This window comes from Melanotaenia boesemani, chromosome 8, assembly GCF_017639745.1.
Source record: "Melanotaenia boesemani isolate fMelBoe1 chromosome 8, fMelBoe1.pri, whole genome shotgun sequence".
Lineage (NCBI taxonomy): Eukaryota > Metazoa > Chordata > Actinopteri > Atheriniformes > Melanotaeniidae > Melanotaenia > Melanotaenia boesemani.
In genome coordinates, this window is record NC_055689.1 from 181,010 (window position 1) to 208,144 (window position 27,135).

A 27,135-nucleotide genomic window follows, 5' to 3' on the forward strand; every position below is an offset into this window, starting at 1 on the left:
TGGATTCATTTCACCATTGTGATATGAAAAGGGGAATAATTAGCTTATTTCCCAGAGATGATGCAAAACTCAGATTTTTACTTTAGCATGAGTAATAACATAGCTGTTTATGTGTTAATGCGAAAAAAGAAATAACACTCATGGAACTGCATGGCTAATAGTAAAGAAATCTATGTAAAATAACCTTCAGTGTCCAGGTCCAACAGTCCACAGCAGCAACTTTATTGATTTGAGACTATTTGAGGGTCCAGTGATGAACCGGTGACCTGTCCAGGTGTACCTGCCTCTCACCTGCTAAATGCTGAGATAGGCTCCAGCTTCCCTGCTACCCATAATGGCAGTACAGATAATGAATGAATGAATGAATGAATGAATGAATGAATGAATATTTGAGACTATATACCTATCTGGTTTCTGTAGATCACACATCGGTGCTTCAGAGTTTCTAGTAAAGAGATGCTGAAACTAAAAGCTGGAGAATAATCTGACCTCCTTGCTGTTAATCTGATCAGTTCAGCATTTAAACCTTTGCTTTGTTTAAATCTGACATGGAGATTGTGTTAAACAACGCAGCCCAGTTACCTCCAGCATCTATCATGTCTTTGTTTAACTTGGCAGTGAACGGCTCACTGCTGGAACGTTCTGCAGCCTGCGATGCTGCTGCATTTGTAGATCTCAGTGATACGTAGGCACATGTTTATTTAACAATCCCAGCAGTTCTGTCTGTGCAGTGAGATGGAAGACTGACAACAGACACGATAAGACCTGTTGATGCGTTTATGCAGCAGGTTGCAGCTGCAGCCATCCAGTCCAGGCAGAGTGGAGCCAGGACCGGGAGAACAAGGGTAGGTAAACTGGGCTATCACAGACAGGCTGTAAGGCCATGGTGACGACATTAAACCGTGAGCTGATTTAAAGCGGGACGGAGGGCTGTAGGTCCTCGTTGAGTCTCTGGAGAGGTGCAATTCAGAGTCCCTAATGCCACAGCTGGGAATGTTTAGCTCATTTTAGATCACTAAGCTGGGAGCCTACGTCTGCTGGTTCATTTCACCCCAGCACTCTGGAGCTGTTTACAGCCTGATGCCTCCAGCCTTTTCGGAGATGAGGTAGGAGGGGAGTTGAGGGGTGGAGAGAGGGAGAACGAAGAGCTAAAAGACTGACACAAGTGTTTCTGACTGTTAGGGTTTCAGATGCAACACCCTACACATGTGCAGTTTTCCTGCTGTCTGGCTGATTAAAGCTTTCTGCACATCTGCAATAGGGAAAGCAGACTTCATGTCATCTCCCCTTTACATGGTTGGTCCTCTGCATTCTAGTTCTTCACACTTAGCTGAGCAAATAAACTCTTCAGAAGCAAGAAGAGCCCATAAAGCAAGAGCTGGCTTACTCCAACTGGTGTGAGATGCTATGAAACTTCCTCTGTAAGTGCCTGGAAGGAATGCAGGGAGATTTCATTCAGGGGGATGTTTCTGAGGTAGAATAGAGGATAAAACTGGTATTTCAGCTCTAAAAGAGAAGATCAAATAAAAAAGGGACACCAGCTCTCTGAAATACCAACTATATACCATATACAAGTCCAGTTCTAAAGAACCTAGGTTTGTGTAAAATGTAAAAACCGACAGAATTCAACGATCTATAAACTGACCCAGGTCACGTTATTCCCAGTAGAAGATTAACAGCATCTCAGATGATGAAACTGAGACATTTTACCATCTGATGGAAAATATGAGCTGATTGTCAATCTGACCCTGTTGAAAAGAAAGAAAGCTCCCTGGTCCTTCCTCTGGCCCTGAGGCCAGACTTCTCTAATACTACAGTAATGGTCTTTCATTAGAGGCGCGCTGCCTTCACACACGTATGTAAAAAGTTTTGACCTCCAGCTTCAACCCGTCACTGGCGGCGCCTGATTGTAGAAGCTGGAGAAAAACAGGGGAATCGTAAATCAGGGTCGGCTCAATAAAAGACACCTGCGGTGTAAAAGGAGATGCAGGAGAGGGCGGCTGAATGCCAGGAGAACCGCTTGATCGCTACCAGACACCTGGAAACCTAGGAAGGTCCCCCCACCGGCGGAGCACCAGCTCCAGAGATTCCAGTGTGTAAACTGGTTTAGTAACTTAGCTTTTAATTTAGCTTGTGTCACTCGGTGCTTTTCTTTTTACATAAATGTGGCACGCAAGAGGCTTCAGGGTATTAGGCTGAATTAGGTTTCATCCTGATCTGACTAAAATGATGTGGTTCAACAATAAAGACTCAATTTAACCTTCATATGACGTCCAAGTGTCATGCAGCCTGATTCTTCTGCTTTAACCCTTAAACTCCAACACTTTTTTTAGCTATTTCCGTTGCAGATGATGATCAACCTCGGGAAGATCTGCTGGAGCATTAAGGGTTAACGCTTTTTACAAATTAACAGTTCTCTCTTGTTCAAGATGTTTTCTTCCCTTTACTTCGCAACTAAACCAGTTTCACTTATCAGTAGTAAACAATATTCTGTGTTTTTAATGTAAAGGAGCCACAAAGTCAAGGATGCAGACATGATAAAGAGACTGAGATCATTTAAATAATAAAAGGAGAATTTGAAAAATAAAATAGGTTCTTGTCCAGAGGAAGAAAATGAGAAAAACATAGTTAAAGTCCAGAATGAGAGAGCAGAGATAAGAGAAAAAAGAGGGAAGTGATGGAATGAGCCTGGTCTCTATAATCCCATAATCCCTGCCAGCCCGCCCGGATGTAATTGCTCGTTAGTGCCAGTGTTCAGTCTGAGAGCTGTCATGCTGGAAAACCACAGAGCGCTGGCAAAATGAGAAACAGATAGCAGGTCCCATGCCTCGGTTCAGATAGGTTAGGCTGGGCCTCAACCCCCACATACACACTTCATGTCTGCTGCTTGTCTTTCCTATAATCCTTTCTCTTCAAACAAAAACAGGATATTTCTGCTCAATTCTCCAACAGTTTCAGCCCACACACAGGGAGCCGAGGTGAATCTGTACGACCCCTGCTTCTCCCACCTGGTGGTTTATTAACCCACCAACTACATCTGACTCTGGAGGTGTCCTCAGGCCTTGGTCAGGCACACAGGAGGACCAGGGAAGATGGGCGATCTACCAGGAGAAGGACAACTGTGAAGATACTGCTTGAGGAAACCAATGAAACAATCAATAGCATTTGGGTCCAGTTGTTAAAGTGAAATGTGTCATCATAAACATCTAACTGGGTTTAATGTACTGCAGAGGAAGAGAGTTAGCTGGTATGTAGGGCACAGTCGTCCTCTGCAATATCAGCAGTTTTCATGACTTCCTGGAAAGAATTGACTGTTAAAAAGATGAAAACGTGACCTGTATGGATACATTCAGAAAGTAGAAGAAACCAGTTAATACAACGTTCAGACTGCTACAACAACAAGAGGCTCAGCCAGATCTTTCCCCAGTGTACCAGCCAGAAAAGATACTCACATAGGTTTTACTTATTTCCATCCATCCATTTTCTGCTGCTAATCAGGGCCAGCTGCCTAAGTAGGGAAACCCAGACTTCCCTCTCCCTGACCACATTCACCAGCTCATCCAGGGAGATCCTGAGGCATTCCCAGGCCAGCCGAGAGATGTAGTCCATCCAGCATGTCTTGGGTCTTCCCCAGGGTCTCCTCCCAATGGGACATGTCCAGAACACTTCACCAGGGAGGCGTCCGGGAGGCATCCTGACCAGATGCCCGAGCCACCTCATCTGGCTCCTCTCAATATGGAGGAGCAGCGGCTCTACTCTGAGCCCCTCCCGGATCACAGAGCTTTTCACCCTATCTCTAAGGGAGAGCCCGGCCACCCTGTGGAGAAAACTCATTTCGGCCGCTTGTATTCGCGATCTTGTTCTTTCGGTCACTACCCACAGCTCATGACCATAGGTGAGGGTAGGAACGTGAACAAGACCCCGAGATATGTGAACTCCTCCACTTGGGGCAGGACCTCATTCCTGATCTATAGAAAGCACTCCGCCCTTTTCCAGCTGAGGACCATGGTCTCAGATTTTGAAGGTGCTGATTCTCATCCCTGCAGCTTCACACTCTGCTGTGAATCACTCCAGTGAGAGCTGAAGATCACGGCCCAATGAAGCCAACAGAACCACATCATCTGCAAAGAGCAGAGACCGAATCCTGAGGCCACCAAATCGGATCCCCTCATCACCTCAGCTACACCTAGAAATTCTGTCCATAAAAGTTATGAACAGAATCGATGACAAAGGGCAGCCTAGGCAGAGACCAACCCGCACTGGAAACGATTCTGATTTACTGCCAGCAATGTGGACCAAGCCCTGACATCGGTCGTACAGGGACCAGACAGCTCGTACAAGTGAGTCCGGCACTCTATACTCCCGGAGTAACCCCCACAGGAGTCCCTGGGGTCAAATGTCTTCTCCAAGTCCACAAAGCACATGTAGACTGGTTCAGCGAACTCCCATGCCCCCTCAAAGACCCTGAAGAGAGTGTAGAGCTGGTCCACTGTTCCACGACCATGACAAAAACCACACTGCTCTTCCTCAATCCGAGGTTCGACTATCTGACGGACCCTCCTCTCCAGCACCCCTGAATAGACCTTACCGAGGAGGCTGAGGAGTGTAAACCCCCTGTAGTTGGAGCACACCTTCCGGTCCCCCTTTTTGAAGAGGGGGACCACCACCCCAGTCTGCCAGTCCAGGGGAACTGTCCCTGATGTCTATGCAATGCTGCATAGGCGTGTCAGCCAAGACAGCCCTACAGTATCCAGAGCCTTAGGGAACTCTGGGCGGACCTCATCCACCCCCGGGGCCTTGCCACCGAGGAGCTTTTTAACCACCTCAGCGACCTCAACCCCAGAGATGAAAGAGCTAGCACCAGCTACCCCAGACTCTGCTTCCTCATCGGAAGACGTGTTGGTGGGATTGAGGAGGTCTTTAAACACAAACAGGTTCACCCCGAGTCGAGGTCAGCAGCCCCCATCCCCACTGTACACAGTGATGATGGAGCACTGCTTACCCCTCCTGAGCCTCTGGATGATGGACCAAAATCTTCTCGAAGCTGTCCGGAAGTCATTCTCCATGGGTGTCCACCAATGGGTTCGGAGATTTCCACAACCCGCAGACGGTCATATATATACTTCATATATGTATGTATAAAATGTTCTGTAGTGGAGTATTTGCGGTTGTGTGTTTCTAATGTCTTTTAATGTATTGGATTGTGGATGAAAGTCCTGGCAACCGAGCTTGGTGGAAGAACAAATGATTCCTGTTCCCTCAGCACCTTTTCAAGGCTTTATTTACCATCACGGTCTGACATTGGCAGGCAGATCTGACCACAGAGACTTGGAGTTGTCAACCTGGTTGACCAGCGAACACACTGCTTCATCCTTCATTGATGGTCTCTGGTTTCTGCAGCTACTATCAATCATATTAATTCTGTCTCTTTTCATGTGCCGTACAAACTCCCTTGGGTTTGCTCATTGAATCTGTCCAAATCAGACAACCGTGCTTCTAAAAATCTTGATTCATTTATCTTCTCCATGACTGGATTCAATGCGTTTTTAAAATGAAAAAGACACCACCAGGATCACCGGTCAGATCTACTGAGGAAGATTGGTTTGCTGCCCTCTGCACCAGCTGACAGGCACCAAAAACAGAAGCCATTCTTCATTATCAAATAGAGAAAAGCTAATTCTGCTAGTGCAGAAATAATTCACTATAAAATGTCATAGCGTCGTCAGCAATGATGCGTTTACAGACTGTTGTGACAAAATAAATAAGTTTCTTATGAGCCTGTGCTGGGTAACATCCCCACATTTATGTATAGGGTACTTCTAAAGGTGCATGGGCAAAGTTTAATCTGGACTTGATTAGAAACACCTATTAGAGGTAAACTTATGGGCTGCCTAATTGTAAATCTGAGTGATGAATGTTTTACTTTCTGACCCTGCAGCCTCGTCTCACTACACAGCTAAGCTCTCAAAGAAACGTGCCTAATGCTTATCCACCGAGATAAGTGAACCCTTTCAGAGGAGAACAATGTGTTTGAAGTGGAACCGTCCTGGATTACCACTCTCACACGTTTGACTTCAGGATGCCAAAGAGCACGGTGAAATGCATTTTTCCATGGGCCATGAAAGCATCATCCATTAACCTGAAACCGCAGCCCTGATGGCTTCATTTTGACAGGCAGCGATTACAGTGGTAGATGCATGGACGTGTGCTCTGCCTTTAATGTGTCTCAGAGCTCCACCTTTCTGAGCATGCAGTCATGCAAAGAACTAATATAATCTCAATAATGTTAAAGTTGGTATTTCGATATCTCTTTCTGTTTAACTGGTTTCAAATATACAAATCAGACTTTCCCCTTTAGTTTTAACATGTCTGCTGTTGTTTTTGGCCTCTGCGTGCCTGTCTAATCACTGCGTGTTTGGTAAATAAGTCAAATAGCTTCTACTGTTATTGGTTAACACACTAGCAATTTCCCAGAGCTCTTCCTCTCTCACCATGTGCCTCGTTAATCTGTCAGCATTTTTCAACCTGGAAAAGCCTCAAAGAGCATGGCTCTGGTTTACAGTCATCCAGCGGCATCTACCAGCTAAATACGTGCAGAAACTAAGGAATGGTCATGATGTAGAACTTAAATTTGGATCAACACTACTTCTTTGGGTTAATCCATTTTATACATATCAAACCAAAACTGTGACTAGATGTAGAAAACCGGTTGAACGCGAAATGATTCATTCGTGCACGGGATATTTGATGTCAGTGGATTTTTATGAATGTTTGTTCAGTTAACAAGTGAATCTTTATTTATGGTTTAGCTCCTTGTGGAAATGGAGAACAAGTTCCCTTCAGCTTCTCTACTTAACTACTGTAAAGTAAGAATTACTGACATCTAGGGACTGAGATGGAAAATATGCGCTGAAAAGTCTCCAGCTGATCCACGATGCTGCAGCGAGGGTTCTGATGAGAACCAGTAGGAGAATTCTGGTTTATTCAGTTTTAGCTTCTCTTCATCTGCTCCCTGTTTAATCCAGGATAGAATTTAAAATGATACTCCTACATATAAAGCTCTCCATGACCAAGCTCCATTCTATATTAAAGATATCATAGTTCCAGATATTCCCAACAGAGCACTTGGCTCTCAGACTGCAGGTCTACTTGTGGTTCCAGAGTCTCTTATGGCCCTTTCCAACTAGTACCCACTTAGCCCTACCTAATTCAGCCGACACCACGTCACCCCCACTTCGATTGTTCCCATAACAGCAATTGAAGCCACGTTCAGTGTGGGCGAGGTTGTCTTAGCAAGGCTGCTAGTACGTATTGTAAAGTCATTTGTTTGCATCACACATGGAACAACAACAACGTGAGTCACCATTAACTCCACCAGCTGCTGGAAAACCTCAGTACGAGTTGCACCGTCCAGCTCCGTCTTGTTTTTTTCACTAGCAACAAGCATAGACAGGTCTTCACCTCTGGGTTGGACCGTGGTGATCGTTTCTGAAACGCCATCTCTGCTGCCACCAGTGCTGTTATCCACAGTCGTGAGTCGCTCACATGACTCATTCCATGACGTCAGATTCTGGCCAATACTGGCCTGCTATCTAGACACAGCACAATTCTGGCCGCTCCATACCTTCAGAACCCCAACAGAGTAGGTGCTAAACATGTATCTACTCACCCCAGGAAAATCATAATGGGAATATCAAAAAATGGAGAGGGGTGGTGTCAGGCTGGGCTAAGTGGGTACTAGTGGGAAAGGATCATAAGAGTAGAATGGGAGGCAGAACCTCCACTTATTTATTTTTGCAGGGACAGTACAATTTAACATTATCACCCATTATGTAACAGATGGAGTGTACACAAGGCTTCTAGCCAAAGGCTAATTTACAGCCCCCATCCCTGGTTAGGCTTTTTGATCTAGATAAACAGAGTTAAAAGTTAACGACAAAGGTAAAAGTACAGTCCAGTTATAGGTTCCATTTAAAGTAAAATACATGGATAGGAAAAACGTCCAAATTAGGTTTTCAGTGTTCACAGTGTTGTTGTTTCAGCCAATGCTTCAGTTTTATAGAAAAGAGCCTCATGTCTGACAGTGACTTTAGATCCTGTGGTAAAGTGTTCCATAACTGTGATCCTTTGACTGAGATCGATGATTGTCCCAGAGTGGTTCTGCACCTTTTCATTCTACAGTTCCCACTCACTCCAGCTCTTGTTCTCATGCCTTCATTATTATATTTGTGTATTAACTGACAAATCACATCAGGGGCAAGACCATTCATACACTTATATATTGTTTTCACAAAAGAAAAATTAAGAAAATTTTCAAAACTCAGTAAGTAGTATTTTTTTAAGAATTTGGCAGTAATGCCACTTCACTGGTTTCTGATCAAATACTTTTAGAGTTTGCTTATATAATGACATTAAAGGCTTCATGACAGATTTTGAGGCCTGGCCCCAGATGATAGAGCAGTACGACATATGTGATAATATCAATGCATGCATATACATTTGAGCTGCTTTGGTAGATATAGAGGGCCTTATCATACGGAAACAGTTTATATTAGTCTTGATAGTTTTGGACATTTTCCTAACATGAGCATCAAACCTAAGTTTAGAATCTAGAATTACCCCAAGATATTTGAACTCAGAAACTTCCTTAATTTCCCTTTGGTCTATATATACTTTAAACTCTTTCTGTTTTTTTTCTTTAAAGAAAAACACATTGAAACAGTTTTTGTATAGTTTAAAGTTAGGCAGTTTTCCTGCTACCATTGAGATATTCCAACCAACTGCTTAGTTAGTAATTCTGCAGCCTGCTGAGGAGTGTCTGCTGTTACATAAATGATAGTATCATCTGCATACAGTTGGCAGGTAGCATCTTTGCAGATGTTAGGTAAATCATTTACATACAAGCAGAAAAGCAAAGGCCCCAGTATCGCCCTTGTGGTACACCTAGGTTACATTTTTGTATAGCAGATTTGATATTATTTATTTTGACGCACTGCTTTCTACATTCAAGATAAGATTTGAACCAGTTTTACTCTTATTTGTAGAAATTTAGTTGTTTTAAGTTTTATCCTAAGTACTTTGTGGTTGACAGTAACGAAGGCTTTTTTAAAGTCTAAGAACGCTGCTCTCCCCTCTCTGTGGAACCAGCTCCCAGTCTGGCCTTAGGTATCAGACCTCCTCTCTACCTTCAGATCATCTTCCAACTTTCCTTCCTGATAGATTTTATAGCAGGTCTGGCTTGGTGATCCTGATCCATCCTTTAGTCCTGGTGCTAGAGGCCGAGGCTGCTGGGGGACGTCCCATGACGCACCGGGCTTTCTCTTCTTTCTCAGCAGCAATCCCTAGATCAGAGTTCTGCTGCTGGTTGACCCCGCTTTCCTGTCCTCTCCAAAAACTTGATTCTTTTTCTCCTCAACACCAAAGCTTCTGTGGATCATGGTGGGCCCAACAAACCAAACCAGCAGCAGGAGGATCATTTCCGGTCTGGCCAGTATGATCAGATGGGTGAAGGGTGGGATATCAATATGGTGCAGAACTATATGCTGGAGAAGCCAGACTTTATTCAGAACCTTCATAGGTTGTTTTATATAAAGAGACACATTTACATGAAGCAACATGAATATGATGAAGCCTGTGTTTTTCCCAGTGAGGAAGATTATTTTTCTTAACGGCATCTTATATTTCTAAGTATTTAGCATAAATTCATATAAAAGGTCACTTTTTGTTCCAAGTGGAAGCGGCTTTATTAATTGATGTTTTAACCCTTCACCAGCCTGCTCCAAAGTTTGCTATAGCAAATGTTTCAGTGACTATAATAAATTTGATTTAAAACTTGTGGAAATAAAGCTGTCTGATTCATCTTTACCACCTGGTGTGGGAATGAAATGCCAAATGTTTGTTGCTGTTTAAACCTTTAAGCATTTAATTATCCTACTGTATTATTAAATGTTATCTCAGCCATCTGCTAGAAAATGTTTTTTCTTATTATTATGATCCAAACGTTTTTCTCTTTTTTCCCTTTGTGCAAACACAGTCACAAAGCATTTAGTCAAGCATTTATTCTCAGAAACGGTCCCCCGGGTAGTTGGACATGGTTTCTAGCTCGTAGTTAGTCATATTGTTGTTGTTTACAATAACAGGATAACTACCTTCTGTCCAGCTGTGTTTAGTTAACTTTTTGTTGGGGTAAATTCCAAGAAAAGAGGATTGAAAAAAAAAACAATTCTTGTTTTGAGTCATTTCTGCCATTTGAACTATAGGAGTACACTATGTTTTATGAAAACAGTTACTACACTCTGGATCATATAATGAATTAATTAAATGCACTACAATCAACTGAACCATTTGTAAATGTATGTAATTACTAGTTTTGACTGTCTTTGAGGGTCCAGAAATCATCATGTTTTTACCACAAACACTGAAGAAACCTGCCATCCTCCACCGACCATGCAGTAGACAAGCTGCAGGCAGCTCATCAACGCAGCAAAACCAGGTTGTTCCTCCCCGACAAGCTCACATTAACCCTTAAAGTTTAGATTACTTAGAGATTTGCTATTTTTACTCTGCCTGGCTTACTTTATCTAACCAGTCTGTAGCAGCTTTTAATCCCAGTATAAACCAGTGTGTAGCAGCTTTTAATCCCAGTATAAACCAGTCTGTAACAGCTTTTAATCCCAGTATAAACCAGTCTGTAGCAGCTTTTAATCCCAGTATAAACCAGTCTGTAGCAGCTTTTAATCCCAGTATAAACCAGTCTGTAGCAGCTTTTATCCCAGTATAAACCAGTCTGTAACAGCTTTTAATCCCAGTATAAACCAGTCTGTAGCAGCTTTTAATCCCAGTATAAACCAGTCTGTAGCAGCTTTTAATCCCAGTATAAACCAGTCTGTAACAGCTTTTAATCCCAGTATAAACCAGTCTGTAGCAGCTTTTAATCCCAGTATAAACCAGTCTGTGGCAGCTTTTAATCCCAGTATAAACCAGTGTGTAGCAGCTTTTAATCCCAGTATAAACCAGTGTGTAGCAGCTTTTAATCCCAGTATAAACCAGTCTGTAACAGCTTTTAATCCCAGTATAAACCAGTCTGTAGCAGCTTTTAATCCCAGTATAAACCAGTGTGTAGCAGCTTTTAATCCCAGTATAAACCAGTGTGTAGCAGCTTTTATCCCAGTATAAACCAGTCTGTAACAGCTTTTAATCCCAGTATAAACCAGTCTGTAGCAGCTTTTAATCCCAGTATAAACCAGTCTGTAGCAGCTTTTAATCCCAGTATAAACCAGTCTGTAGCAGCTTTTATCCCAGTATAAACCAGTCTGTAACAGCTTTTAATCCCAGTATAAACCAGTCTGTAGCAGCTTTTAATCCCAGTATAAACCAGTCTGTAGCAGCTTTTAATCCCAGTATAAACCAGTCTGTAACAGCTTTTAATCCCAGTATAAACCAGTCTGTAGCAGCTTTTAATCCCAGTATAAACCAGTCTGTAGCAGCTTTTAATCCCAGTATAAACCACTGTGTAGCAGCTTTTAATCCCAGTATAAACCAGTCTGTAACAGCTTTTAATCCCAGTATAAACCAGTGTGTAGCAGCTTTTAATCCCAGTATAAACCAGTGTGTAGCAGCTTTTAATCCCAGTATAAACCAGTGTGTAGCAGCTTTTATCCCAGTATAAACCAGTCTGTAACAGCTTTTAATCCCAGTATAAACCAGTCTGTAGCAGCTTTTAATCCCAGTATAAACCAGTCTGTAGCAGCTTTTAATCCCAGTATAAACCAGTCTGTAGCAGCTTTTAATCCCAGTATAAACCAGTCTGTAGCAGCTTTAATCCCAGTATAAACCAGTCTGTAACAGCTTTTAATCACAGTATAAACCAGTCTGTAGCAGCTTTTAATCCCAGTATAAACCAGTGTGTAGCAGCTTTTAATCCCAGTATAAACCAGTCTGTAGCAGCCTTTATCCCAGTATAAACCAGTCTGTAACAGCTTTTAATCCCAGTATAAACCAGTCTGTAGCAGCTTTTAATCCCAGTATAAACCAGTCTGTAGCAGCTTTTAATCCCAGTATAAACCAGTCTGTAGCAGCTTTTAATCCCAGTATAAACCAGTGTGTAGCAGCTTTTAATCCCAGTATAAACCACTGTGTAGCAGCTTTTAATCCCAGTATAAACCAGTCTGTAACAGCTTTTAATCCCAGTATAAACCAGTGTGTAGCAGCTTTTAATCCCAGTATAAACCAGTGTGTAGCAGCTTTTATCCCAGTATAAACCAGTCTGTAACAGCTTTTAATCCCAGTATAAACCAGTCTGTAGCAGCTTTTAATCCCAGTATAAACCAGTCTGTAGCAGCTTTTAATCCCAGTATAAACCAGTCTGTAGCAGCTTTTAATCCCAGTATAAACCAGTCTGTAGCAGCTTTTAATCCCAGTATAAACCAGTGTGTAGCAGCTGTTAGATTCTGAGGCTAAAATGATGTAAAATGAATGTATCAATAGATGTAGCAGCATAACAGCCGACCAGAACAGAAACTATTTCCATGTTTCCACTTTTTCCTCATTTCCAGTTATTCCTGCTACTATTTACCTGCTATCCTCACTAAACCAACTCCAGCTCAGCTGCTTTGTGGCGCCACCGTGCATCAGAAACGTCTTCTTGGCTTTATTCCAGTCATAGAGGAGCATTATTTTTCTTCTTTTCACACACACATAGAACTTTCTGCTCACTGGTTGATCTTTGGCTGCTCCTGATTGGACGTTACCGTCAATCTAAGCTCTCTGATTGGTGGAAAGTCTGACAGGAAGTGGCTTCATCATCATGTCCAGGTCTAAATAGAGGTCTCTTAGCAACATAGTAGTGATAGTGATGTTTTATGGTGAAATGTGATAAATAATGCTGTTATCATGGATCATTGTGGATTTACCAGATAGAGTCTCTGAATAAAACTACATTTAGTGGCTGGATTGTAAACCTCCTGGACGGGATAGAAATGCTGGAAAACTTCTGTAGATCATCTAAAGGGTTAAATATCCATCACAGTTTATCCCACAGAGCTACACATCTATCTCTTCCTGGTGGTGGAAGAGATAGACTTCGGGGAGATACGATGGAGGTTTAAAGGTTAAAAAGATGATTAAACAAGACAGTTCTCTTTGTCCCCTTTTTTTTTAGCAAATTTATTTTTGGGAGAAGAAATGGAAAGTATTGAAAAAACTTGCAAATCCACGAGAGAATGAGGATTACAGAACTGGAGAATAATCACCCGTCAGGTTTTTCCATGTCAGCTTCCACAATATCCAACAGCCTCAAGACAAGATTAAGTGTGTTGGGTCACTGGAAAGTTTAGCTCATGTGCAGTTAGCGCTAATTACCCACAAAGAACCCCTGAGCGCAACAGACTTATCAGCATCTTGTGACCCGTTCAGGTAAATTAAACCGGACACCTTCTTCTGCTACGCAGCCCATTTTCTCATGAAAGCTGAGATAAAGACAGCCTCCAGATACCACACATGTGTCCTCACCGTCTCACTCCCCTTCCTTTCCCCCGTTTCCCCCACAGTCCATGACCCTAATAGCCCAAATTCCTACCTGATTAAGTTGGTTTTAAAAAGAAGCCACACAGAGAGAGGCTGGGCGAGCCTCACCTTAAATGGGAACACATTTTAGCTGTGTTGGAACAATGATCAGAGGGCTGGATTTTACTTTCTGCTGTTTGTAAGACTGCAGCTCATGAAAGACCGGAAAGAGGAGCAACAAGGGGAGAACAGGGAATGAAAAGGAATCGACAGAAAACACATTTTCTGCCAGATGCACAGTGTGGAAGTCAAATCCCCTCTCCCACTCACAAGCTCGCCTTAATTCCTCCAAACTGGACCTGAGCGTAGCGTTGAAAATGTGGCCATTGGAAGGACTCAAGCACACACACATGTATGCACGCACCCGTGGTCATTAGTGTGTCTTGTGTCTGGCTGAAGTGGCGCTCTCCAAAGTGTTTCCGTGTCGCCCGCTCGAGCCCCAGACAGGCTGGGTTTAATGACCTGGCCTGATGGTTCAAAGCAGCCCTCCAGAGCTATGATTAATGAATCTGACCTGCTAATTTCTGGAGAATACAGCTTATTGTATCACAAACACAAGCCAGTTAACATTCTTCTGTATTGTGAGGAAAAAGCTGTTTTAAAGAGGGAGATTTGATGATAAGGACAGAAGTTAGCTTTATGTTCCATCAGCATAAACGATGGCTTTGTTCTTAACAATTTAAAGCAGTTTCAACTTGAAGAAAAGTGCTCAACATCAAGAAAACAATTTCAAGATCACAGAAAGAAACTATTTCTCCCATGCACTTAAACAACACTGTCCAGAGAAGCAGAAGTAGCATGGGAAGCATTTGTCTGGACGAATACATCTAACAAATTGAAATTCCTTTTTGTCAGATCATGCCTCCTTCATTTTGCCCTGAAGGGATCTCTGTGGTTTGCTGCATACTCTAAGCACTTCCAGATTGAAGTTGCCCTGTGGCACTTCAGGTTGCATAATCAATCTCTCTCACTGCACTCTTTCCATTAGTGCTGGGACAAAACAACCAGAGTAACACTGCACACCAATGCTGAACAAGGCTCCCTGCACACACCACACATCCATCTTTTAACACGTTTCCATTAATCTGGAAAACTTTAATGGCGGAGTGTTGTACAGCGTTGGTGTTGCCATGGAATGAACGCAGCCCTTAAACTGGAGTCTGTCACTATGTTCAGAGATGCTTTCTGTTGAGCAACCAGTACATTGCAGCTCATCCTTCAGTAATCAGCTTTTATCTTTATTCTTTTTTAATCTTACTTGTGATATCAACAACACCAACTGTGTAGGATAACTGGGAATTTACAGAATCAGAAGATGAGCTAGCATGCTGTGAGCTAATTTTTTTCTAACCAGCTTTTGTAGAGAAGATAAAGAGAAACTAAAAAACATGTGTTAGGGTGCCATTTTGCTAACATGATATTACATAAACATAAATAAAATGAGCTGTTCATTTTCATTAACACAGCAGTGAGCAACATTCTCATGCTAACTAGCAAACAAAGCACTAATGCTAAGTTGTCACAAACAAGCTAAGTCAGCACCATAAATGTGATTTATAGTCATTTCAGAATCTCATTTGACTACAGTTTAATTTGATCCTAATATGAACGTGAACACCTTTCATTTTAGGAAATTCTCATAAACACTGTAGCTAGCATCATTCTCATGCTAACTAGCTAACAAAGTCAATGATAAAGGTGGTAAGGGGACTCAAACAAGTACCATAAACATGGTTTATAGTCATTTTAAAGCGTTGTGTAACTACAGCCCAGTTTAATTTCATCCAAATAACACCTTTAATTTTGGGACAGCAGGACTTTTTTTAGTTGACTGCTTATACTATTAAGATAACTTTGCAGATTTAAATAAATAAAAGCGAAAATGAAAGAAATAGCCATTGGCCCAACTAACAGCACGTTGACTCCAGTAAAGCCCCATGTCCGTTAAAACAAAGCAGACCACACATCAGCAGGTCGGTCTGCTGTACCTGACCCTCTGCAGGGCTGCTGACCCCTGACCTTTGACTGGAGGAAGTGAAAGCATCAGTGGTGGTGTGACAGGGCTGTGTGAGATGCCTGAAGCAGGGGTCATTCCCTTGTGTTTGACTTGATAACAAACTGGAGATTTTCAAACTGGGGCAAAGAAAAACAAGGTTTTTGTGTGTTTTACATTCACTGTGAGGGATGTGCAACATGTCTCAGGTGAGGCCTAAAGCTCACAGAAACATAGACTTCATCAAATGCAGCCGCACTGAGATACAAAGAAGAGAAAGAAAGAGAAAAGACGAGAGGCTGATTATCAGTAGTCCGTTTTTCTGTATGTGACATCACCTGACCAGGTGAGTCAGCAGATCACTGAGTCAGTAAATATGTATGAAAGTTCTTCTACACACGTGTGACTCAGCCAGTCATCATCTAATTCATTTTTCATATCGGAACAGACAAATCTTGTTATTTGTGGAGAGAAAGAACAAAGACTGTGGTGTCATGGTGAGAAGCAGAAAACAGCATCAATTTTACAGATTTAAAAAACTTTTACAGACTTAATCTCGCCCTGAAGGAAGCACATACAGCCAATAAAAACACTGATTTATACTTTTCCTCAGTTCACTCGCTCTCGCACCTTGTAAACACACCAACAGAATCCAGGTCGCAGTGACCCGAAGCCAGAAGAGCCCGAACAACCGCTGGCAGGTGCTTACGGGGAGCTTTCCAGCTAAAAAAAAAAAAAAAAAGCTACTAAAGTGAAAGAAAATAAAACATCAAACAATCCTGAGTGTTATCACAGCAAACAGGCCGGACAGGAGCTTATTACGCATAAAACATCCACTTGTACCGCATTCAGAGTCCTCAGTCACCATCAGAAGCAGCTTAATGAGTCTGAACGGAGCCTTACCCGCTGTCCCGTTGGCACCGGCCTCCAAGCGCGCGCCGGAGAGGGCAGGAGAGCCGCCTGATCCAGACTGGGCGTCGCTTATGTTTTTGCCTGTCCTTATGCTGCGATGCGTCATGTTTTACAAGGTGTTGTCACGGCTCGCGCACGTTCAGAGCGGGCTGTCTCCTCTGAGGCTGAAGCCAACATGGAGAATCCATCTACAAGCGGCGCAGCTACAGCGCGTGAGGCGCCTCCTCCTGTCAAGGCCTCCTTCAGCACCCTGAGCAAGAAAAGGGAGAGTGGATGGGGAAGACAGTCAAATCCCGCGAGTTTCTTTCCAGGCGTTAAAATTTAATGCAGTTAACCCTTGAGTTAGATGAGCTGGGGGTGGGGATGAGGTTTACACGAAACATTTTAAAACAAAGATATTAAATGTGACTCTGCTTCTGTGTAAATGGCTTTCTTTGGATTCTTTCACTTGTAACCCCTCCATAAATAAATACATAAATAAAAGAAACTACAACTCAAACTCAAATTATATCAAATTCGGTATTTTTCAAGGCGAACTTCGAGCTGTTGGAAGTGACTTTTTGCAGGCGGGGAATGAACCAGGACCAGGGAAATAAACTTCAGCTACCAGGAGTTTGTTTGCGGTGACATAAACAATCCAGAGAGAGAGAGGCAGGAGGACGGACAGACAGACAGAAGGGTAAAAATGTTTACTCTCTACTTGTGTGACTTGTCTAACCATCGCTCGCTGAAACGAAGCCAGCTTTTCAGGCACGACTCTCCTCTTCTTACCTCCGGCAACCTGTTCAGTCTTGTCTCCAAACAGTTGGTGGGGTTAATGCGTAAATAAAAACAGAAAATTTCCCCTCTGCGTCTCTTTTTAAAAAGAAGTCAAGGTCAGCTCTACGAAAAACGTCCGAGGAGAGACCGTGCGCGTCCACGCCACATGAAAGTCTTCTTCTTTTCTGCAGCTGAAGAAACTCAAACCGAAAAATACGATGCACTGTTACTGAAAATGTTTTACTTCAAGAACAAAATGTCTACGCGTCACCGTTTACGCAGCTACGGTTCGCATCTCTAGGATCGCACGTCCTTCTATCCACACTTAAAACAGCTAATCTTATAATTTGGACTCTGGTATCCAGTTCCCAGCCTGCGCCGCTGCCCTGTCTTTCACGGCAGGGTATCACACAGCGACCAAGCAGCTCCTGAATGCCTCCCAGGACTGGAGGCTGTATGCGTAAAAACAGTGCGCCGCTCCGCCTGACAGGGACTTTATGAAACCGGAGCGCTATGGATTGTCTTCCCCGTCCACATGTCTCAAATGTCTTTTTGTTCCTGGGAGCAGGGAGGGGGCAGGGAGGGGGTGACTGTCACACAGTATTTGGAAGAATTCGGCAACAGTCCTTCGGTGTTTACACTCTCCAACTGATAAACGTGGACCATTTCACCGTGTTCCACTTGAACACGTGCGTGTGGATACAACCATATGCATAGCAGCACTGATGACATACTTGTTCCAGGGCCCATGCAGGACCCACCCCCCTATACAAGATGACACCTCAGACTGGAAGAGGATTGTTCTGTATCACCGTTTTGGGCTCCTGGATGTGGCCCAGCAGGTCCAGGAGCACCAAATGGTCTGCAGTCTTTCCATGTGCACCCATCTGTGACCTCTGGCCTGTAGCAGACCATCTCACCTACTGTGAAGCCTAAAGGATGGGCACAGACCCTGACCACGTTTGTAGGTCTGTCTCTGTTTTATAGGTTGCTCCGATTCCTACCTGCCGCACCACCCACCCACCCACCCGTGGACACATGGTGAAGCCTTAGCTGAGGCACTCCCTGCAGGGCAAATAGCGAGCCATGCCGAAGACAAAGGCTGGGTAAACAGCTCCTTAGCTTTCTTCTCTGGGCCCACTATCCATGCTGAGGCTGAAACAAATGCAGGGAGGATCCCTGCTCTCTGCAGCAACACTATTAATAGCAGCAAGCAACAATACAGCCATGCACACAGCTGACATGCAGGAATGCAGCTTCAGATAATGAGAATGAGCTCCACAGTGGAAGAGAACAGAAATCTAAATGTTGAATTTCAACCTATAAAACGGAATAATTGGTTGTCACACCTGAACTGGCCTGCGATTCTGCCATCGATGGCGTATGAGAGAAGAAAGTTGCTCAGCAGTAGCAATAAGCCGTGGAGCTTGTGGCTCCACAAAGTGCTTGTGGGAAGTGTGTCTCCATCATCCGTCACTATGAACCATGCTGAGGAACTTGTTTGGCTTTGTAAAAGGGATTTGCTGCATGACACTGTTTGTACACCCACAGTTAAACCCTATGCAAGCAACACACACATCTATTTTCAGCACACACACACGATGAGGGCAGACTGCCTCTCTGGCGAGCATTTTTTCATTTCCTTGTAAGAATAGAAACATGAATTTATGAGGAGAGCATTATTCTCTTTTTCTTTTTTTTATTCGATGGGTGTTTAATGTGATAAAACTTGACTGTTCTCCAGAATACACGGCCTCTCCCCATGGGATGTGGATAGAGGTTTCCATGGATAAAGGGTGCAGGTTTGGGGCTCTGGAGCTGCTGAGTCGGTCTAGGTCAGGATGGGAGAGAGTGGGTGGTTTTGATTTTGGGTGGAGATGAGGAGAGTGGAGAATGGCTGTGCTCCTCCAGATGTGATGTGAAGGAGGTTAAAGGTTATTCCTTCATCCCTCCATGCTTTCTCCAGTTTCTCCAGAGAAGTCACAGCCTGTTCTTCCTCTCTGTCCTTTTCTTCCCTGCTTTTCCCATCCAAAGGTGACTCGCTTTTCTTGGTCCTCTTCCAACCTTAGAGTTAGTTTTGACTTTTATAAAAAGGAACTCTCTCTGCCCCAGCCCAGGTCAAACCTTCAGGACGACGTCATACCGCTGCCTGAGCTCCACAACAAAATGTTTCCATGTTAGCTCAGGAAGCCCAGACGAATCTGCAGCAACATCGGAGAACTCCAAAGCTGCTTTCCTGAAGGCGTCGACTAGATTCACTGCATCATGTGTTCATACAAACAAATCGTGAAACAAAGCATCAGCATATAGCTTCAATAGGACCAAAGAGAGGATGGATGCAGGGTGGAGCTTCACAGCAGTTAATGTGTCTGTCTGTGGGATGAAGACAGGCTAATAATGAAAACTACAATTTCACTACTAAAGAAATTTGGGATGCTGTTACATCCTACATTACAAAGGCCTGGCTGTGGAAGCAGAGCGTCCGGTACTGAACAGAAAATAAGGCATTCCTTCCAGGAACAATTAACATCTGAAAACATCAAAAAATACTTGGTACCTTCAAAACCCAACAGTCTAAGATCAGAGTGTTGCAGAGATTGCAGCACTTTTTGGTTCGGTTGTTGGAATGATTAAACGGAGACCTTCCACCATGTGATTCATAGTGACTCTGATGCAGTAACACGTCTGGAAAAAGTAGTTCCAGGGTGATGTTCAGCATGGTGTAAAAAGTAGTTCTAGGGTGATGTTCGGCACGGTGTAAAAAGTAGTTCCAGGGCGATGTTCGGCACGGTGTAAAAAGTAGTTCCAGGGTGATGTTCGGCACGGTGTAAAAAGTAGTTCCAGGGTGATGTTCGGCACAATATAAAAAGTAGTTCCAGGGTGATGTTCCGCATGGTGTAAAAAGTAGTTCCAGGGTGATGTTCGGCATGGTGTAAACAGTAGTTCCAGGGTAATGTTCGGCACGGTGGAAAAAGTAGTTCCAGGGTGATGTTCAGCATGGTGGAAAAAGTAGTTCCAGGGTGAAAAAAGTAGTTCCAGGGTGATGTTCAGCACGGTGTAAAAAGTAGTTCCAGGGTGATGTTCAGCATGGTGTAAAAAGTAGTTCCAGGGTGATGTTCTTCATGGTGTAAAAAGTAGTTCCAGGGTGATGTTCGGCACGGTGTAAAAAGTAGTTCCAGGGTGATGTTCGGCACGGTGTAAAAAGTAGTTCCAGGGTGATGTTCAGCACGGTCGAAAAAGTAGTTCCAGGGTGAAAAAAGTAGTTCCAGGGTGATGTTCAGTATGGTGTAAAAAGTAGTTCTAGGGTGATGTTTGGCACGGTGTAAAAAGTAGTTCCAGGGTGATGTCCGGCACGGTGTAAAAAGTAGTTCCAGGTTGATGTTCGGCACGGTGTAAAAAGTAGTTCCAGGGTGATGTTCGGCACGGTGTAAAAAGTAGTTCCAGGGTGATGTTCAGCACAATATAAAAAGTAGTTCCAGGGTGATGTTCAGCATGGTGGAAAAAGTAGTTCCAGGGTGAAAAAAGTAGTTCCAGGGTGTTGTTCAGCACGGTGTAAAAAGTAGTTCCAGGGTGATGTTCAGCATGGTGTAAAAAGTAGTTCCAGGGTGATGTTCAGCACGGTGTAAAAAGTAGTTCCAGGGTGATGTTCTTCATGGTGTAAAAAGTAGTTCCAGGGTGATGTTCAGCATGGTATAAAAAGTAGTTCTAGGGTGATGTTCGGCACGGTGTAAAAAGTAGTTCCAGGGTGATGTTCGGCACGGTGGAAAAAGTAGTTCTAGGATGATGTTTGGCACGGTGGAAAAAGTAGTTCCAGGGTGAAGTCCGGCATGGTGTAAAAAGTAGTTCCAGGTTGATGTTCGGCACGGTGTAAAAAGTAGTTCCAGGGTGATGTTCAGCTTGGTGGAAAAAGTAGTTCCAGGGTGATGTTCAGCATGGTGTAAAAAGTAGTTCGAGGGTGATGTTCAGCACGGTGTAAAAAGTAGTTTCAGGGTGATGTTCTGCATGGTGTAAAAAGTAGTTCCAGGGTGATGTTCAGCACGGTGTAAAAAGTAGTTCCAGGGTGATGTTCAGCATGGTGTAAAAAGTAGTTCGAGGGTGATGTTCAGCACGGTGTAAAAAGTAGTTTCAGGGTGATGTTCTGCATGGTGTAAAAAGTAGTTCCAGGGTGATGTTCAGCACGATGGAAAAAGTAGTTCCAGGATGAAAAAAGTAGTTCCAGGGTGATGTTCAGCACGGTGGAAAAAGTAGTTCCAGGGTGATGTTCAGCATGGCGTAAAAAGTAGTTCCAGGGTGATGTTCAGCACGGTGTACAAAGTAGTTCCAGGGTGATGTTCAGCATGGTGTAAAAAGTAGTTCCAGGGTGGTGTTCAGCATGGTGTAGCATCTTCTTCTTCTAACATGTCTGGAAACGTCTGTTAAGTGAGGAGACCAGTTGCTGGAGTTTTAGGAGAGGAATGTTGTCCCATTCTGGTCTGATGCAGGATTCTAGCTGCTCTACAGTTCTTGACCTTGGTTACTGGATTTCTGCTTCCATGATGCTCCAGATGTTGTGTACTGGTGAAAGGTCTGGACTGCAGGCAGGCCAGTTCAGCAGCCGGACTCTTCTCCTGTGAAGCCATGCTGCTGTGATGGATGCAGGATGTGGTTCAGCATCGTCTTGCTGAAATCTGCAAGGCCTTCCCTGAAAGAGACGTTGTCTGGATGGGAGCAGATGTTGCTCTAAAACCTCCATGTACTTTTCAGCATTGATGGAGCTTCACAGATGTGGAAGCTGCCCACGCCATCGGCACTAATGCAGCCCCATCCCATCAGAGATGCAGCTTTTCATCTGTCCACTGATAACAAGCTGGATGCTCCCTCTCCTCTTTAGTCTGCAGGACACGCCGTCCATGCTTCCCACAAACTAGTTCACATCTTCATCCAGGTTTCCACTTTGCCTCAGACCGTTTTAAATGAGCTTTGGTCCAGAGAAGACGGAAGAAGCTGGTTCTGGATCCTGTTCACATCTGGCTTCTTCTCTGCATGATGGAGCTTTAACCTGCATTTGTGGGTTTCAGGGTGAACTGTGTTCACAGACAGTGGTTTCTGGAAGTCTTCCTGAGTCCATGCAGTGGTTTCCAGTAGAGAATCATGTCTGCTTTTAATGCAGAAGATCCCCAGCATCCAGCCTTATCCCATGTATACAGAGATTCCTCCTGATTCTCTGAATCTTCTGATGATATTCTACACTGTAGATGGAGGATCTTCAGTTTGAGGAACATTTTTCTGAAATTGTTCCACAGTTTTAGATTTATTTCGTGTGAAGCTCTCATTGCATTATATTATTATTTACATTTTACATTCAGCATCCCAACTCTGTTGGAATTAAAGTTGTACTAAAATAATGAAAGAATGAGGGTAAGAGCTTAGAGAAAAACCTACAATTGTTTATTTTTTGAAAAATGTGCTTTACAAATCATAGAAAATTTCTTTAGGCAAGCTTGTTGTCCTTCAGCAAAGTCCAGCTACAGATGTTCCTGCCATCTTTGCCTTCAATCTGCTTCAACCTTGTTGTATTTCTGCAATACAAGAAACATCCATGTCCCTCCTGAGCTGCAGCAGCATGGCAGGCCTGGAGCTGCTTTCCCCTTATCTCAGTTGAGCATTAAGTAAATAGAGTTTTTAAGAAAAGGTGTGTGAATTGGTGTTTTCTCTTTCCAGTTCTTTTTACAAGGAGTTTAAATTTCAGGCCTGGAGGTCGTGGCCCCTCCATTGTAACTCTTCTGAGAGGAGGTGGGGCGGAGGAACCTGTCGTTGAGAATAAAAGTCCTGTCGGCTGAAGAGGTGCAGGCGTGCACATAACACCATCTACCAGAATAACAGGAACAACCGCCTCCAGCTGGCCAGCTGCCTCGGGGAGATCCCAGCTGGAGAATAATGTCCTGCTGCAGGGAGCAAGCGCTGGATCCCATCCTGCCGGAGCTCGCTGGTTTCACCTGAAAGTTCCTGACACCCCATTAACAGCAAGATGGGACAGTCCAGAGGCACCTTAAAGGTCTAGGTATCCTCCCAGTCACAGCTGGACGGTTTGTCGGGTTTATAATGATGATGCGGACAGCAAGACTTTCAGGGCTGCAGATTCACTAAAGAAAGCTCACATCCAAACACATGAGGACAAGAATGACAGAGAAGAGGGAAGTAGGGTCAGTGAGAGACGCAGTCCAGTATATGGACACCTGAGCAATGACTTCCCATGCCTCTGCGGGATGGAGACGGAGTAAAGCCCATCTTCTCTGGCCTCCTGCATTGTGTCAGCAGATACCTGATCTATAATGCATAGAGCTATAGGCATGCTGGACACAGAAGCCCAAACATCTGACACTGAGCAGATCCAGCCATCTCCTCTCACAGAGTAGTTAGATTACAATGAAAGGGTCCAAACTAGCCTGAATTAAACTGGACTTGTTTACTTTCTTTGTAGAGCCCCACAAAAGGAATTCATGAAAATTTGATTCAATTATGATAAAAGCATGTTTGTTAACTTTAAACAGAAAGTTAAATAAATCCTCATTTCCAAAAGAGTTGGCACGCTGTGTGAAATGTAAATAAAACCAGAATTCAATGCTTAATTAACCTGATGAAGCCTTAATTTACTCCCAGTAGCAGATAACCAACATCTCAGAGGATGAAACGGAGACTTTTCACCATGTGATGAAAGTTTGAGCTGATAGTGAATCTGATGCAGCAACACGTCTGGAAAAAGTTGGAACAGGAGCAACAAAAGGCTGGAAAAGTACCTGGTACAAACCAGAAACACCTGGAGGAGCACTGGACAACCAGGTTACCTGGCAACAGGTCAGTAACATGACTTGGTATAAAAGGAGCATTTCAGAGAGGCAGAGTCTCTCAGATGGAAAGATGGACAGAGCTTCACCAATCTGAGACAAACTGGATCTAAAACTGTGGAACAATTTCAGAAAAATGTTCCTCAGACTTTGAAGATCCTCCATCTACAGTGTAGAATATCATCAGAAGATTCAGAGAATAAGGAGGAATCACCCTGGAACTACTTTTCTCACCATGGCAAACTACTTTTTGAACCGTGCAGAACATCGCCCTGGAACTAGTTTTTCAACAGTGCCAAACATTGCCCTGGAATTACTTTCTGCACCATGCGAAACATCGCCGTGGAACTATTTGTTGCACCATGCCGAACATCACCCTGGAACTACTTTTTACACCGTGCCGGACATCGCCCTGGAACTACTTTTTACACCGTGCCAAACATCACCCTGGAACTACTTTTTGCATTGTGCCGAACATCGCCCTGGAACTAATTTTTGCACCGTCCTGAACATCGCCCTGGAACTACTTTTTCCACCGTGCCGAACATCGTCCTGAAACTACAATTTCCACCGTAACAAACTACTTTTTGAACCGTGCCGAACATCGCCCAGGAACTTTTTTTTCAACAGTGCCAAACATTGCCCCGGAATTACTTTCTGCAACATGCAAAACATCGCCGTGGAACTATTTGTTGCACCATGCCAAACATCACCCTAGAACTACTTTTTGCATTGTGCCGAACATCGCCCTGGAACTACTTTTTGCACTCTGCTGAACATCGCCCTGGAACTACTTTTTGCACTCTGCTGAACATCGCCCTGGAACTACTTTTTCCACCGTGCCGAACATCGCCCTGGGACTACTCTTTCCACCGTGCCAAACATCACCCTGGAATTACTTTTTCCAAAGTGCTGAACATCGCCCTGGAACTACTTTTTCCAACGTGCCGAATATCACCCTGGAACTACTTTTTACAACGTGCCAAATATTGCCCTGGGACTACTTTTTACACCGTGCTGAACATTGCCCTCGAACCATTTTTTGGACCGTGCCGAACTTCACCCTGGAACTAGTTTCTCCACTATGCCGAAATTTACCCTGGAACTACTTTTTGCACCATGCCGAACATTGCACTGGAACTACTTTTTCACCGATGCCGAACATCACCCTGGAATTACTTTTTCTACCATGTCAAACATCGCCCTGGAATTACTTTCTGCACCTTGCGAAACATCGCCGTGGAACTATTTGTTGCACCATGCCGAACATCACCCTGGAACTACTTTTTACACCGTGCCGGACATCGCCCTGGAACTACTTTTTACACCGTGCCAAACATCACCCTGGAACTACTTTTTGCATTGTGCCGAACATCGCCCTGGAACTACTTTTTGCACCGTGCTGAACATTGCCCTGGAACAACTTTTTCCACCGTGCCGAACATCGCCCTGAAACTACAATTTCCACCGTAACAAACTACTTTTTGAACCGTGCCGAACATCGCCCAGGAACTTTTTTTTCAACAGTGCCAAACATTGCCCCGGAATTACTTTCTGCAACATGCAAAACATCGCCGTGGAACTATTTGTTGCACCATGCCAAACATCACCCTAGAACTACTTTTTGCATTGTGCCGAACATCGCCCTGGAACTACTTTTTGCACTCTGCTGAACATCGCCCTGGATCTACTTTTTGCACTCTGCTGAACATCGCCCTGGAACTACTTTTTCCACCGTGCCGAACATCGCCCTGGGACTACTCTTTCCACCGTGCCAAACATCACCCTGGAATTACTTTTTCCAAAGTGCTGAACATCGCCCTGGAACTACTTTTTCCAACGTGCCGAATATCACCCTGGAACTACTTTTTACAACGTGCCAAATATTGCCCTGGGACTACTTTTTACACCGTGCTGAACATTGCCCTCGAACCATTTTTTGGACCGTGCCGAACTTCACCCTGGAACTAGTTCTCCACTATGCCGAAATTTACCCTGGAACTACTTTTTGCACCATGCCGAACATTGCACTGGAACTACTTTTTCACCGATGCCGAACATCAACCTGGAATTACTTTTTTCTACCATGTCAAACATCGCCCTGGAATTACTTTCTGCACCTTGCGAAACATCGCCGTGGAACTATTTGTTGCACCATGCCGAACATCACCCTGGAACTACTTTTTACACCGTGCCGGACATCGCCCTGGAACTACTTTTTACACCGTGCCAAACATCACCCTGGAACTACTTTTTGCATTGTGCCGAACATCGCCCTGGAACTACTTTTTGCACCGTGCTGAACATTGCCCTGGAACAACTTTTTCCACCGTGCCGAACATCGCCCTGAAACTACAATTTCCACCGTAACAAACTACTTTTTGAACCGTGCCGAACATCGCCCAGGAACTTTTTTTTCAACAGTGCCAAACATTGCCCCGGAATTACTTTCTGCAACATGCAAAACATCGCCGTGGAACTATTTGTTGCACCATGCCAAACATCACCCTGGAACTACTTTTTGCATTGTGCCGAACATCGCCCTGGAACTACTTTTTGCACTGTGCTGAACATCGCCCTGGAACTACTTTTTCCACGGTGCCGAACATCGCCCTGGGACTACTCTTTCCACCGTACCAAACATCACCCTGAAACTACAATTTCCACCGTGCCAAACATCACCCTGGAACTACTTTTTGCATCGTGCCGAACATCGCCCTGGAACAACTTTTTGCACAGTGCTGAACATCGCCCTGGAACTACTTTTTCCACCGTGCCGAACATTGCCCTGGGACTACTCTTTCCACCGTACCAAACATCACCCTGAAACTACAATTTCCACCGTGCCAAACATCACCCTGGAACTACTTTTTGCATCGTGCCGAACATCGCCCTGGAACTACTTTTTGCACAGTGCTGAACATCGCCCTGGAACTACTTTTTCCACCGTGCCGAACATCGCCCAGGAACTTTTTTTTCAACAGTGCCAAACATTGCCCCGGAATTACTTTCTGCAACATGCAAAACATCGCCGTGGAACTATTTGTTGCACCATGCCAAACATCACCCTGGAACTACTTTTTG

The 27,135-nt window shown here is 44.0% G+C and overlaps 1 protein-coding gene across 3 annotated transcripts in view; it reads right to left on the reverse strand.

The window, feature by feature from the left end:
* Positions 1-17,695, reverse strand: part of LOC121645237 (artemin) — a 41,608-nt gene extending 23,913 nt beyond the window's left edge. Inside the window, exons 1-2 of one of the 3 annotated variants that reach the window (XM_041993625.1) lie at positions 17,240-17,695; positions 16,460-16,718 (exon numbers count right to left, since the gene is read on the reverse strand). In XM_041993625.1, the coding sequence (XP_041849559.1) occupies positions 16,460-16,574 (115 nt within the window). In that variant the 5' untranslated portion in view covers positions 16,575-16,718; positions 17,240-17,695. Of the gene's footprint in view, positions 1-5,002; positions 5,080-16,459; positions 16,719-17,186 lie in introns of those variants that run through there. The other 2 variants (XM_041993624.1, XM_041993626.1) reach the window with 2 other exon arrangements.
* Positions 17,696-27,135: the final 9,440 nt, after the last annotated feature.